A 14,766-nucleotide genomic window follows, 5' to 3' on the forward strand; every position below is an offset into this window, starting at 1 on the left:
TCCCAAAAATCACTGCCTATAGGGTCAGTCTTGTCAGTTGCCTCCAAAGTGGCACTTCAAAGCAGCATTCTGAAAAACCTCAACATCTGTTCCTTACTCCTAATGACCTTAAAAAAATGTTGCAGACATACTTTCCTTTAGCCAGGAGTTACTGTGCATCTGCAGGAAAAATACAACCTTACAGATGCTCAGAGCCATCAAACTCACTCTCGCTAATGGCAGCTCCAGGAGCCTCCACCTCAACTCTGAAAGTCAGCACCGAATGTGAAGTATAGTCAATATATTTTTTTTCCATGGTAGCTCCAAAATGTAGGAGTTCAGAAATATTTCAAGGCATTTTCCAGAATGTACTTTCAGCAGTGAAGTGAAAGAATAAGAAAAAATAAAAAAAGTGGCTTTGAAAGGCAGCAGGGATACCTGAGGGCTAAGTTTAAAGCATGGAGGGAAAGCAAGAAAAGATAAAGTGATGGAAGAGATCTGTTAACTATTAATTTCTGATTGGTCTTTCAAAACGTTGACCTAGTTGTCAAACAATAGACAGGAGCTGAAAGGTCAGTTAATGGTGTTGAATATTGCCAATTGCAGTTACCTCCTGTGTTATTCCATACAACTGCTTTTGTTTCTAAGAACAGAAAAAAGTTCATTTAGGACAGTACGCAAGTATTTTGGTAAATTCTCTACATGTGCTAGAGCAGAATGCTGTCTGCAGAAAAATATAGCTGACATCAAAGCATGTTCCCCACCCCCTGTCTTGCTTCATGGAGAAGTTATGATAAACAGGTTATGTGTTCCCTAAGGTTACCATGGAAACTCATTCTTTTCAGGCCATCATTTGCAAAGGTAAAATTTGCATTAAAATGTGATGGAATTTGATTTTGTGCATGTGTGTGTGAAACTCAAGTGGGGTCATGCTACCACACAGTATAGCTGTTATTTCAAACCCAGGAGCATACGCTTAAGAGAGAGATCTATTAATCCGTGTAAACACCTCAGTGACCAAATTACAGTTTAATTGCTAACTTGACAAATATCTTCCTAGCAAATTAAGAGAAATACATTAAAAATTAGCTTCAAACACAAATGTAAATGTTCATACTGATCCACTGGTGGGTATCACTAGATAGCATTTTGCTAAATTCCGCTATAATCACTGCACAGGAAAGAGTGAATTTAGATTGTCAGAATAACTTTGATGATGGCAGACCAGAGATGGAAGGCACAGGCAATTACTTCAAATTATAAATTTTTATCTTATCTTGAAGAAGTTATCATCAAACTATGACTTATAGAATATAATTTAATATAACCATGCTTACTGCATTATCAGCAACTCTTGAATCCAAGTGACTTCCTTCCTTTTGAGTCACACAGTAACTTCAAACTTTCACTCTAGGTATCTGATACTCTGACTTTTCTTGGAAGAGCTGATGGTGGAAAGCATAACCTGATCCAGGCTTCCCTAGGATCCAGGCTCCTTAAGAGATCCTGACATTGTTTGTTGTCACATGCAGCACTGGCATTCCTAACACAGAAGGGCATAATTTGCAATCATAATGTTGACAATCATTATTCCAGCCTAGCAAGAGAATGGATGAATAGACTAATCTAGAAAGATCTTATAACTGGTGACCAGACTGCATTGTAGAGGAGATACCTGCTGCTCAGTTGTATGCATTCACAATTTACATGCTAAATTTGATATAGCAAGACAACAATGTAGCCAGAGCACTGGCACACCTTTCTTTATGAAATCTATGCTACTCTGGGTTATTCACATATGATCTGTCCTGAGCAGCAGGACACCCTTGGAGGCAGCAGGGTCAGAACTCTTATTTCTACTTGCAAGGCAGACATTCCACTATCACCTGGATTACAGCAGACTCAATAACTCCTATCATACAGGATTATGACACATGTTCAGCTGGAATGACGCTACTTAATATTGGGCAACATGACATTTAACACAACAGTCAGGCCATCTGATGAGGAAAAAGCAGCAAAAACACATGCAGGAGTATGTGCTATGCTTGCTTTCTTAGTGTTTAGCATCAAAAACACATGTTTAACATAAAAAACTCCTTGGTTAGTGTCTCAAAAACACACCAAGAAAATCAAATCAAAATCAGCCCTTCAGATTAGGCTGCATGGTGCCATTCTGCATTGGGAAATTTCTGCTTGCAAATTCAATTTACTGAACCATACAAGAACATTAAAGAAGTTTTAAAAAACCAAGCAAAAACACTAAAGAAGTTTTAAAAAAGAAGTTTTAAAAAACCAAATGCAAACAAAGATTAAATTGATTACTACTTTTGCAGAAATTCTCAAACTCAGCACATCTCATAGGAGGAATATGTTCCAGTCAGATTCTGTACGAAGCAAGAAAGAAGATTCTAGTGCTCCCTTTTATAGTGTTTTTTAAGAGCCAGACTTAGGGCTGAACATTGAAGAGAGCTGGCCATGAGCAGAACAGTCAAAGTTATGTTCAGCACCAGCCTTACGGGGTAAATGCAGTTTCTTTTTTTCCATATTTTATACTTTATTTTAATGCAGTCTTGATATTAGATTAGCATCTGCACTACAGATCTTAGACTGGGAACTAATAAAGTTATCCACCCAATCTCTCTATGTCTGAGTCACTGACTTTCTTTTTCATTTTAAATAATTATAGCAATGTCGCCTGTTGAGAAAAACAGGGCCTTTATATATTCACAGATAATTGCAATACCCAACACCAGTGATACATTCTAATTACTTTTCACACCTTGGCTGTGAAAAACTCCTGAACTTTTTAGTGTTTTTCTAACTGCAAGACAACAATGTAGCCAGAGCACTGACACCCTGACTGCTGAAGCTGCACCTAGCAGTTCTGCTAATGCATTTGGCAGTGAGGAAGTTCAACAAAACTCAAGAAGACCAAAGGCCTCCAGCTCAGATCTTGCACTGCAGGAATGAGAAGTGCTGCACAGTAATACAACAGAGGAACTCAATCCAGAAATCAAAAGTAATGAAAAGTCCATTATTTCAGTTGGCTTCTGTCACATAAATATAACAAATACAAGATCTGGGCTCTCTAACAGCCTCAATGACATAGTTGTATTACTTGACCCAGCTTCTTTCAAGATCAACCCTTGACCCCCAAGTTCTGCACACACTGGGCAATCATTGCTGTTTGCCTCACTGAGGTCATTCTGCTTTCCCTGATGTTAAATGAACAAATTTTGCAGTCCTTTCTCCAAACCACTCTCTGGTTTAGTGGGATATTATCCCTAGCAGGCAGAGCTGGACAGTGACTGGCATCTTCACAAAAGGGGGTGCTCTCTGGGACAACAGTAGCCAGACAACTCTATGGATCATAGGTATGTTTTAGGGAGGAGATTTCTTTTTAATCTGCAACACTGAACATGAACATGACCCAGGGAAATTAAGTAGTAAGAATTGAAAAAGAAGTCAACCATGACAGCATCTATTTGACAAATGCACCGGATACCTGGTAGTAAAGGCCAAAGCTTGTGCCTGAAGGGGATCGGGTTTGAGGCCTGATTTCAGGCCTGATCCAATAAATAGCTAAGTGAGCTAAGTGCATGCTTAGCATCAGACATGAATTTCAGTGGCATAACAGATTTGTCTTGTGATTAAAAAATGAGTGTTGTAACTGGGGCCCCCTTCCAGAAGTTGAAGCAGGCCTCTTACTTATGGCCTGAGGAAGAGGAGGTCAGTTTAAAAGGAAGCCAACTTTCCCCCCTCCCCTGCAGCCCGACCCAGGAGCAGCTGTATTTGATTCTATTGGTGTATGGGGCACTGAGCTGCTGGGGGCTGGGACCACGCTGTCACAGAGCAGGATCACTGAGGCTAAGTAAGGGAAGGAAAGCTCAGGGTGCAAAGTACTGGCTTTGGCAGCCCCATGTGATAAGAGTCGGTGTTAAAATCTCAGTCCTCTTGCAGCTTTCCCATGTAATGCTGGCCTGAGATTTGGCAGAGTGTGCACATATGCTCAGGGAAAGTGGCCACACAGCCCCCTGTCTACAGAGTGACAAACAAGGAGACAGAAACTTGCTGAAGCCTATACTGGCAGGAGCTTGCCAAAACTGAAGCAAACTGCAGAGACCCAGCTACTACTGAGAACTGCAGTCAAGGCAGATTACAGCTAGCTCCAAAAAGGCTATTTGTGCCTACTTTTCCTGCCCCAAATAAAAAAAAAGCCAAGAGATAAAAGCTGCAGAGCTGTGGGCTATATGCTCAAACACAGTAACTGTTCAGCATACTAAACTGCATGGATTACCTGCTCAGAGACTCCTCTCATCAATATAATTATCAGTTAGAGATTTGTTTCTTGCCTCCCTTAACATACTGGCAAATTAGGCAAAATGTATACAATGGAAAACCTCTAGGGCCCTTCATATCATATCAAGTTGATCTGTGGCAGCTGTCATGATCTCTGCAATGCCCCACTCTAATGCTCCATTTGGGCAATATCAGAAGAACCTGTCCTAACTGCAAGGGACATGATTGCTGGCACATTTGGAATCTCTCAGTACTGTGAGCCTGCAAAGACAGCCACAGCCTGGCAGCACCGCATGTTTTTGTCTGATTTCTTTCAGCAACTCGTGTGAAATAAGAGAAATGCTTGGTGTTTCTCTTCCTCAGAATCACCCCCCTGCACTGAAAAACAACAAAACCCAGCTGTATGCAGAAGCACCTTGTGGAATAGATGGCATGATGAATTTCTGGAATTCACATAATTCACAGGGTATAAACAGCACCAATGAGCTTTGATGACATATGGTACCAGAACTGTTTCCCCTGGTAAATGAGAGCATGTAGAAAGTGTATGCCTGAAGACATGAGCATTTCAGAGTCCCCTCTGGTTCAGATAATCTGTGCCAAATCTAACCTTTCTATAAGTAGGAATGATTCCAAACAAGTTATGGAAGTCACTCTTTATTACTAGTATTAATGGAATTGAATTTGGCTCTCCTTGCATGTGCCATTTGGAATAGTTTATTTTTCACATGAGGTTTGGCGGGGATTTCTCCCAAATAATTTCCCCCCAAAACTACCCCCAAAAGCTGGCCTGTAAATTTCAAAATCACTCTGCTTAGCTAGAACAGCTCTGTGTAATACATCCCAATCTGAAGGCTTCATTAAGCAGAGATAATTTGGAACCATAAAAAGTTCTTGATCAGTAAGTTAATCATATATTCTAATAAAATGTTTTGAGTACTCTCTTAATTAGTATTCTAACAACAAATACTTCCGATCTGTATTTTTCAAAGCAGCTATACTTTAAATAAGTTATTTTATTTTTCTTCTTTTCTTTTTATTTAATGTTTTCTACTAATAGTCTGTGGACTCAGAAAGTCTGCAATTTGCATCAGTTTCTGCTATATGGTTTCACATAAAATTGTCAGCTTCTCCCATTGCGCTAGAAGACAGGAATGTTACTATTCTAGAAGTTGGAATTCTGGTTTCTAACCATAGTCCAACACAAACGTTTGCGTGTTTTAGGAACCTAACCTATTTGAAATGCAACATCCTGAACATGGAATTAATTGATCATGAAAAGTACAAACAGCTCCTTATTCATCCTGAAGGAAGCGCGGAACCCTTTGACACATTATGGAAAAATAATGCAGTTATTAATGCTCCTTTCTTTGTTCTCGTTGATTTTTAGGCTTGGAATGCTGCCAGGCACACAATAAAGTACGTGGCCTTTAACACACACAGGCATGATTCTTTTTTCCTACTCTCAACTGGGAACTGACAAAACTCAGTACATTACAGGTTTATTTCAATTGAAATGTTCACAGCCAGGATCCAGAGACAGTTTTCTTGTATCTTTAGGTTATTTACAAGCTTGCAAATCCTATCTGCAAATAAGTAAATGGCTTTTCGAAACAGTTAACCCAAGGTATTTTATGGTGAAGCTGCTGTGGTCACTAACAGGTGAAGAACTATTTGCAATGTGGCTGGTGTTACATGTAGTCCTTGAATGTACATTAAAAAGATAAAGTTTCAAGGATTTACTGCCATCCTGGAGGAAAGAATTGATGTTTTAAGTAACTGGATTTGTACAAAGTCTGTAAAACAATCCAAGTAAATCCTCAAATAGATGATTAATTCCTCATTATTTAAATGCCCTTAAATACAAGTGCAGATGCTAACTGCATGGCTTTCTCTTGACAGCTCCTTAGCTATTTCTCATGATCTGCTATTAGGCTGTGACTCTAAAGCCCTGAAAAAGACTGCCTGTGGAAAATCCTTCCAGCTCCTAGAGAGACCAAGTTCTTGCAGCTTATTCTTACAAAGTTCTTTCAGAGTCTGACTGATACTGCAGCTATGATAATAGTACACAAACATCTGCCTCATTTGGGAGACCCAGATTAGGTTTTTATTGGGTATCTTCATGAGTGCTTTGAATATCTGATGTCCCACTAAGACATAAGCATGTATGCACATGCCTAAACCCTTCTTAGAGCTGATACATCCCAATATTCCCTAGCTGTCAGAAAATTTTTGGGTAATCTCATTTTACACTGACAACAAAAGGCATTCATTTTCCTAGACAATATTTATACTTATTATCAGCCTGTCCTTTGGCTAACTAGCTGAGGTTTACTTTAAGCCTTGTGATCCACCATACAGAATTTGGTTTATCATTTATCCTAGTTATAAACCTGAAAAGAGGGGGTGGGTGATGCAGGGGGGGTGGGGGGGAGGGGATGGAGAAAGTCTAAAGGATAAAAAACTTGACAACAAACCAAAGCACAATGGAATTGGAAAAGAATTTTAAAGGGTCAGGCTCTATAGCAGAGAGACATTTTGTCTGTTTATGGAGACACACTAAACTGAATTATTCAGTTTCTTACAAAAAGAAAAGGAATAGACTGTGGGGAAGAGAAAGCAGAATGAAGGCGCAAGAGAGCAAAAAATTCATCCAGCAAAAGATGAGAAGAACAGAGGAGAATTGGAAAATGGATGCAGGGGGGAGGAATGGATGATGAGAGAATAGCAGGCCTATTTAAAATGAATTTTTGACCTTATTTTTAAAACATTTATGGATCCCAATTGCCTGTCATGAGATCATTTTCCCTTACAATGCTAGCTTTTCAGTGGCTCTGCACTTTAACTTGATTTATCCCACTTAAAAAAAGTAGATTGTTAGAAATACCCCTTCTATTAGAAATTCTGTCCCATTACAGTGTCAGCTAAAGGCCACTTGTCAATGTCAGCTTTATCAGATAGAAATTTGCTTCATGAGTTCTCAAATACTATTTTGGAGGACAAGACCCAGGGTCCGTTTTTGAGGCTGCTGATTTGCGATGGGATAGTGTCTTCTCAAATTATCCTCTGCATTTCCCAACTTATCTGTATGTTTCACGAGATGGTGGGAAGTGATTACAGCAGCTGCTGTACATTAGAAAGACATCTTATAGGAAAGTTGGCTTAGGTAAAACAGTTGACTGAGAAAAGTAAGGAAAGGACAAATTGAGTCTTAAAAAGAGAGATCCGGCATCCCTTTTCCAGCTGCAGCTTCCCTGGTGCCATAACCTCACGTGGGAAGCAAGAAAACTTCTACCAGAAGGTTTTCCCCCTCCTCAGCTGTCTGTTGTCTCTCTAAAGAAAGACAACAGACATCCTGAAGATTAGAGTAAGTTTTTATTTATTTGCAATTATGCAATTAGTCATCAGCATGTCTCTTCAACTGATAGGTAAAGGTGCAAAAAAATCAGCTGTTGTTCAATCCGTGTTACCACAGTACTGCTGAGGGTCAGCTGCCTGAGGTGGGAATGATGGCATTGCTTAAAAGCTACCTTGAGTTAGCATTCTAGCAAGATGCTTTGAGAGATTTTATTTTCTTTTTAATATTTTGATTCTATTTTTGTTCCTTCTTTTCTGTCTTTGTAGATTGCAACATTAAGTATTTTAGGGGTAAAACTACAGGCAGGAGCAGAACTTCCAGCCATGAGTCAAAAGACAGCAAGCTGTGGCTGCAGTATTTTCCAGACTAAAAGACAGTGGCTATGAAAGCACGGCTGGCTGGATCAATGGATGATATTGTTGCAATGAAGAGACCAGAAGTCTTTGAAGTTTATAAACTACTTCCACAAGAAGAACTCTTGCAGCAACAAACTTCAGAGTACTAAAGCCCTCAAGGTAAACTCTGATTTTTGAGCAGACTGCCATTCCTCATAACAAAACCGTTTACAAATATTCTGCACTGGAAGGACAAAAACCAGCAATCCTGGTACCACTATTAGGAATAATTTAATGATTAAGGTACTTTAAGCACCCTTTCAGGTGCTTTGATTAAGGACAACATGCCTCATGGGAAAAGCAAAGCTTTGGAAATCAGTAATCTCTGGGCATTATACCTAACAGGAAAGGCTTATAGAGGATTACCTAGAAGAAACCTTTGTGAATCTTGTGAAACTACACTGGATCACAAATCTCAACCTCATCTGAGCATTAATAAAGTTTAATCAGTTTCAGATAAGAGGTAGAAATCCTCAGGCTGCTGAAGAAGTAGCACTGACCCAGTCTGAGGCCTGTGAGGACACATATCACGACACAGAATTTCAACAGGAAGACATATTTGATGCATATTCTTATTTTAGTTTACAAAAGCAATTCAGAAGAAGAATGACAGGTACATTGACTCACAAATTTGGGTCACAAAATTTAAGGCAGTGGATTAAAGTTAGCTGCTTTAAGGAAAGAATTATTTTGCTGAAGATGACACTTTTGGTAATTGAATAAGAATAATATATACAACAACAGTTTTGGAGTTAATGAACAAATATATATGATAATTTATGTAAAAACACCCCTTTTAACTCTGCATCTCTCTGTGATTTCAATAAAGTCTACTCTTGCATAGGATTTTTTATACTATAGCAGTCATTGCAGATTTCACTTCAGCATTCACACCGATAGTTTGGAGACATTAAAACCAGTGTTAGTTCAAATTTCAGAAGTATATACATTCTTAAGATTTGCACACAATTCTGTCTTTTTTTAAACGAAAATTTTGAATTTAGCATAAATTGCATTTTATCAAAACTACATTTTTGAATGCTGGTTGATTATAATTACCTCAAAGGAGACAATGTCCATGTTCAAAACTTCCTCAGGCAGAGCTCTTGAGTACCCATAGACTATGGCTGTTGCATTTATTTAAGAGATTCAAAAATCTGGCACTGTTGATTTAATCTCTGTTTTTTCTATAGGACTGGGGTAGATAATATGTCTCTGTGTAGTGTGAGGCCTAGATGTAAAACAGGGAATAGACCATATACACATGTATAGAACAAATACAGGTCTATAGTGTTCATAGAATATATTTTAAGAAATTGATGCAGGGGAGAAAATTATTACATTTTTCACTTTAGAAAAGTTACAAAGGCTGTAATGTGGCCAGATTGCTACTGTCCCATATGCAGAAGGAAGGGTAGGACAGACATGACTCTATGTCCTTCCTCTCACTTTGCAGCTAAGCACAGTGAGAGGCTGCTCTTCTAATGCTCTTGTTAACCCAGAGAATCACTGTATGAACAGCCAGAGTACCATAAATTCATCTGAAAAGCCTTGATGTTACCACACGTGACAAAGTCTGGCAGTGACTCTCTGTCTTGGGCTTAATGGAGGAAACCTGGGCCCAAATCAGACACAGTGAATGGATGAGTTAATTTTAGCCAAGTTCTCATTATTAACCAAAGAGACGACATTTCTTTGGCATGTTGTCTCTTTGGTGGTCTGGCATTAGGCATTTCTCCATTTCTCCATTTCTATGAAGTTCCTAAATTCACGTTAAACCGATAGAGGCTTTATGGAAAACACAAACAAACCAGCACCTTCTGCTACCTCTGAGTGCTGCCAAAGCCCTTAGGATCCCACTGAGGACCTACCCAGCGCTGGTCGTAGTCCGGCAGTGGCGTCCTTCCCTCGTCATCCTCGTAGAAGGGCAAGCCCTCCCGCCGGGCCTGCTGGTACTCCTTCCGCAGCCTCTGGATCCGATCAGCGTTCCCGCCACCTGTGCAGCCACTGGGGGGAAAAACAGCTGAATGAAACTCCTAACAACGCACATATCTGACACCAGGTACACACAGAGAATTGCCAGACCCGAGACAAAGGGATTGTGTTTGATTTTCCTGATTTGTGTAGTTCCCACTGGCCCCTATCAGCCTTATTTTTGCTTTCTTATATTGACAAAGCTGCTAATTGTGAACTTGATTCCTGTTTTTAAAAAAGGCTGTCCCTGTCCAAAGAACTTAGCAATTCCAGTACAAGACAAGAGACAACAGATGGATGCAGACAGATGGGGGAGCAGAAGAAAACTTTTAACATTCCTGTGAACAGCTATAAATGACTATCATATTTTAATAATAATGATGATGATAAGTTGACAAAAAATGTTTCCTTTTGCTCCCATGCTAAATGTGGAATTTCCCTAAAATTACGTATGTTCTAGGTAAAGAATAAACTATTATTCGCAGAGAAGCACAAAAAAGTTTTGTCTCATAAAAAAACCACAAACTCCCTTGCAATTATACAAAGAACTCAAACATCAACCATGAAAATCCAGGGCAGGCAAGAGAGATGGGAAAGCACACTATTAAATCTTGACACTACAGTTTTAAAGTGGTAATTAAACAGTAATTCACTTAGTAATCCACAAAGACTCACTTGTATGCAGAACTGCATACACTGCAAACTGCTCTGGTAAATCTGGTGGAGTTGCTTAGTTTATCAAGTTGAACACATGCCTTTCTGTGGGTTTTGACCCTAGTGAGCCTTCTAAAACCTTACAGCTGGGCTTGTACAACTGTAGAAGCTCAAGCTATAACCAGGAACTATTAAATAAAATCCTGAAAATGGCTAAGAATTCAAAAAACGTTGTTCATATTTAAAATGAAAAAATTAAAAGTTTCCTGTAGATATTTCCAGCCCTGCTGTAGTCAGCACTGGGGTGAATACTGAGTGTATAGTTAAGTAGCATTTACTGGCATTCACAGGGAATTATTAATTATACAATTGATTTCTGGCTGCTCCTAAACTCAAACCATTGTTTTTGCAGCACTTCACTGTATATTCACTTAATCTATAACCTTAACTCTGCCTCACCATCAGTGGATTACAGAGACAGAGATTTGCTCACATGAGCACAGACTCAGTGGAGCATCTTGCTACATCACACTCCCCTATGAGTAAGCCAGAATCTAGGGAAGGCCTTCATAGGTAGGATTTGCATAGCAAACAGAATTTGAACAGCACACACAAAATATTGGACACTAACCCATCAGTTCAATAATACTTAGTTTCTAGTATGTATCAGCAATCTAGACTGTTTGGAAATTAACTACCAATTTAGAGAAATTCCATGTAGGCTGCAAATGCAACTGAATATGCAGTTAGGATTGGAAATGGTTACTTACAGCATCAGTATGTTTCCATGAAAAATCAAAGGACTTCCTTTCCTGAAGCCTAAGTTATCCATCCACTCTATAAAGTCCCAGAGGTTTCAAGCTTCTCTGGCTGACTTACTGAAATCTTCCAGAGCACGAGATTTTTCTCATGATCTGCCAAGACAGTGCAGAAAGCTTGCACAAACTCTGTGGACTACTGATGGAAAAAAATATATATTCCCTCTTCACCTTTATTTCTTCCATAGATAAATACCTCTGTTCCTTGCAATAATTCTTGTAAAATAGTGAAGAACCATTTCCAGTTTGCAAAACACTGAAACTGAGGTCTAGCTAATGGAAACTATCACTTAGAACAGTGAAGCCTGGTCAATAGCTCATGAGCACTACAATACCTGTGAAATCCCCTGACATTACTTGTGAATAACGATAAAGTGTTTAATGAGGGCTGCTAACATACAGATAAGGCCCAAAGTATTGTCCCTGTTGCTTTGCCAACAACATAGTCCAAAGCAGCACTACTTAAGAGAGAAACACTGAAATACAGGCAATAGGCCTAGTTTGATTCCAGGCAATCTGGTTTCCTGCAGCTCTCTGCAAACTGTACAGCACCCATCACCAGTGGTCTAACCCACTTTGTACCACCAGGTACTTTGGCTGAAGAGACAATCTGAAAATACCACACACATTGGGTTTTCCCCCCCCCACCTTTTAAAATTAAATCTGAGACTGATATATTGCAAGACAATCAGAAGCCTGTGCTCCACTGACTGTTGGTCTCCTGTAGATGAACTTCCTTCTGCTCAAACCCTTTGAGCCAGCAAGTGGAAGTGGTGCTGCAGAGTTCAAGCTGATTATATATATTACAAGACAGGGCCTGACAGATTTTGCTTTGGCAAACCTCTGCCACGCAGTATTAAACAACAAACCCTAGCCATGAGAATGAGTAGGAACATTTAAATGAAAGATAGCAGCACATGGAAAGTTATCCATCTGGATTAGTGTGAAAACACAAGCATAATCTCTGTGGAAACAAGCAGCTCCGTGAAGTCTGATTTCCTGTGCCTTTCTCCTGTGGGTTCTCTCATGTCTGATAACAGTTCACACTGCAGTGCTTCTCCCCAGCATGAGCATTCATCCAGGCCTCTCTATCAGGCTGCTTATTTGCACTTACTGAAACTTTGTGCTCCAGTATCTCCTGAACATCAAGTCACCAGTCAAGTCTGGTCAAAAGGGGCCAGCAGGTTCAGAATTTGTTAGAAAAGTGAAGTGAACAGGTAGGCAGAGGGTTGGTCAGTACCTCCGCTTCATATTTTCAGGATACAGTTAAAGCTCCATAATTTTTTTTTCTCCATCGTTTACAGGCAAAAATGCAAAAGACATTGGCTTTTGAAAGAGCTGCATTCTAGCTTACCGTGGAAGTTTTACCCACTCCTGAGTAAAGTGAGATAAATATGATGCCCTGTGCAATGCTCATGAAACAGCTCTGAATTTCAACTTGGTTCCTGACAATTATGTGAATATATGAACCACATTCAAACTCACCAGATGAATTCAATCAGCACTGTGCAAATATCGCATACATAATCTATTAGTTTACCCCAAAGAAACTGAAGCATTGAATTCAAACAGAATGAAGTCATCAGTAATAAAAAAAAGAAACTGATAAGGCAATATTAAAAAAAAAAAACAACACAATATTCCAAGATTTGCAGAGAAGATCATACATTGACTGTAAACTATTCTCCCATCTGCCTATAAATACATAATTAAAAAATATTGGTTTGATCAGATAGCAGTTCTCAGACAGGGAAACAGCAGATGAATACCAGTTCAAATGCTTCAGATGCATGACTATTTATACTGTAAAGGAACCTGAGCTTACACAAGAAATAAAGAAACAATATTCCAATCAAAGTCAGTGTATATTAAGGGCATTTACTGAAGGTTTTCAGCAAGCCTGGTAAGTACAGCAGACAGCTTTCTTTTACAGTAGCTTTACATTTAATGCAGGACTCTCTCCTTGAGGAGATATAAATATTACAGTCCTCATCATATGTACAGTTTTGTGCACGCTTGCTTCCCTGACATGGCTCTGGAGCCACGCTACACATTCTTCGGAGAACCATGCAACCACACTTTTACCACTCTCCCCACCATCACATGTTCCCAGCATCCAAAATTTAATGTAATCACTGACTTCTCTGTGTCACAAGACTGAGAGAACTGTTCACTCAGCATTTTCCAGTTGTTTTCAGAACAATTTCCTGAAATTGTGCTACATGTAAGGAGACTGATTCACAAGCAGCTGACACTGGGAAGTTCTAAAATAATGTCTATGTGTAGGAATGGAATGAATCTCTGAGAAACTTCAAAAAGAGTTGTGAAGACTCAGGTGCTGATTTCAAACAATACTAACAAACATGCCCAAAATCCCAAGCCATAAACAAACTTAAGAGAAGTTCAACAGTTCTTCCAGTAAGCTGCACACACTGCAAGGTTGTTTTTTTTTGTTTTTTTTTGTAATAGAAAAAAACCCAACAAACTCATGTGAACATTCAAAAGAGGAAAAAGTACATCCTGTAATCATTCTGTAGTTTTGTTAAACACAGTCCTTATTGGGAGAATAAGGGCTTTTTCTGGCTTGGGAGAAGGAGAAAACCAAGTCTGTGCTATCGTTTGAACCAACACGATCGTTCTAGCCTAGCGGCTGGGGCTGTACCACCAACTGCACAAACAATGGCCAGAACTCACCCTCCCTCCCTGGGCCTGCACCTGCTGGAAGCACCACACAGAGCCCACCTTGCCCACTGCATGTGCAAAGGGACAGGCTTCCAAACAGCCTCTCAACCAATACAGCTGGAAGAGACAGTCCAAGACAAAAGGGCAACCATAACGTAGCAGAAACTGAGCTTCCAGCTCTCTGACATTATGTAAAATATGACTGTGAAATTTCACCCCATCACCTCTGAAGAGAGAGATGAACAAGCACCATAGCAATAATATTATATATGACAGACGTATTGAATAATATTCAATATGACAGACTAGGGTTTTTTTTCCAAAGAATTAGAATACCATAATCAGTATTTAACATGTATGGCTCAGGTTTTAGACAGTAAAATATCCTCTGTGTTCTTCCTCTGAATTGCTAATCTGTATTTCCATCATTCAAGTTCAAATGCCATTTTTTAAATTAGTGACTTCTTACTGCAGCTTTCTTGATAACACAAATTAAAAACAAGTGTTGCACATATGAAGTAAGATGAACCACTTAAAGCTATATATAAACATACATTTAAAGAGGCAATAAACATTTTGTTTCCAGTGGTTTTCTTAAACACAT

At 39.3% G+C, this 14,766-nt stretch overlaps 1 protein-coding gene across 3 annotated transcripts in view; it reads right to left on the reverse strand.

Moving 5' to 3' along the window:
- PARD3B (par-3 family cell polarity regulator beta) overlaps positions 1 to 14,766 on the reverse strand; it is a 392,403-nt gene that overhangs the window by 41,547 nt on the left and 336,090 nt on the right. For all 3 annotated transcript variants that reach the window (XM_071434745.1, XM_071434744.1, XM_071434743.1), the window contains one exon: positions 9,906 to 10,041. In XM_071434745.1, coding sequence (XP_071290846.1) covers positions 9,906 to 10,041 — 136 coding nt within the window. The remainder of the gene's footprint in view (positions 1 to 9,905; positions 10,042 to 14,766) is intronic.

Source organism: Agelaius tricolor, unplaced genomic scaffold, assembly GCF_023055355.1.
Source record: "Agelaius tricolor isolate 1412-34295 unplaced genomic scaffold, bAgeTri1.0.p SCAF_10, whole genome shotgun sequence".
In the NCBI taxonomy this organism is placed as follows: domain Eukaryota; kingdom Metazoa; phylum Chordata; class Aves; order Passeriformes; family Icteridae; genus Agelaius; species Agelaius tricolor.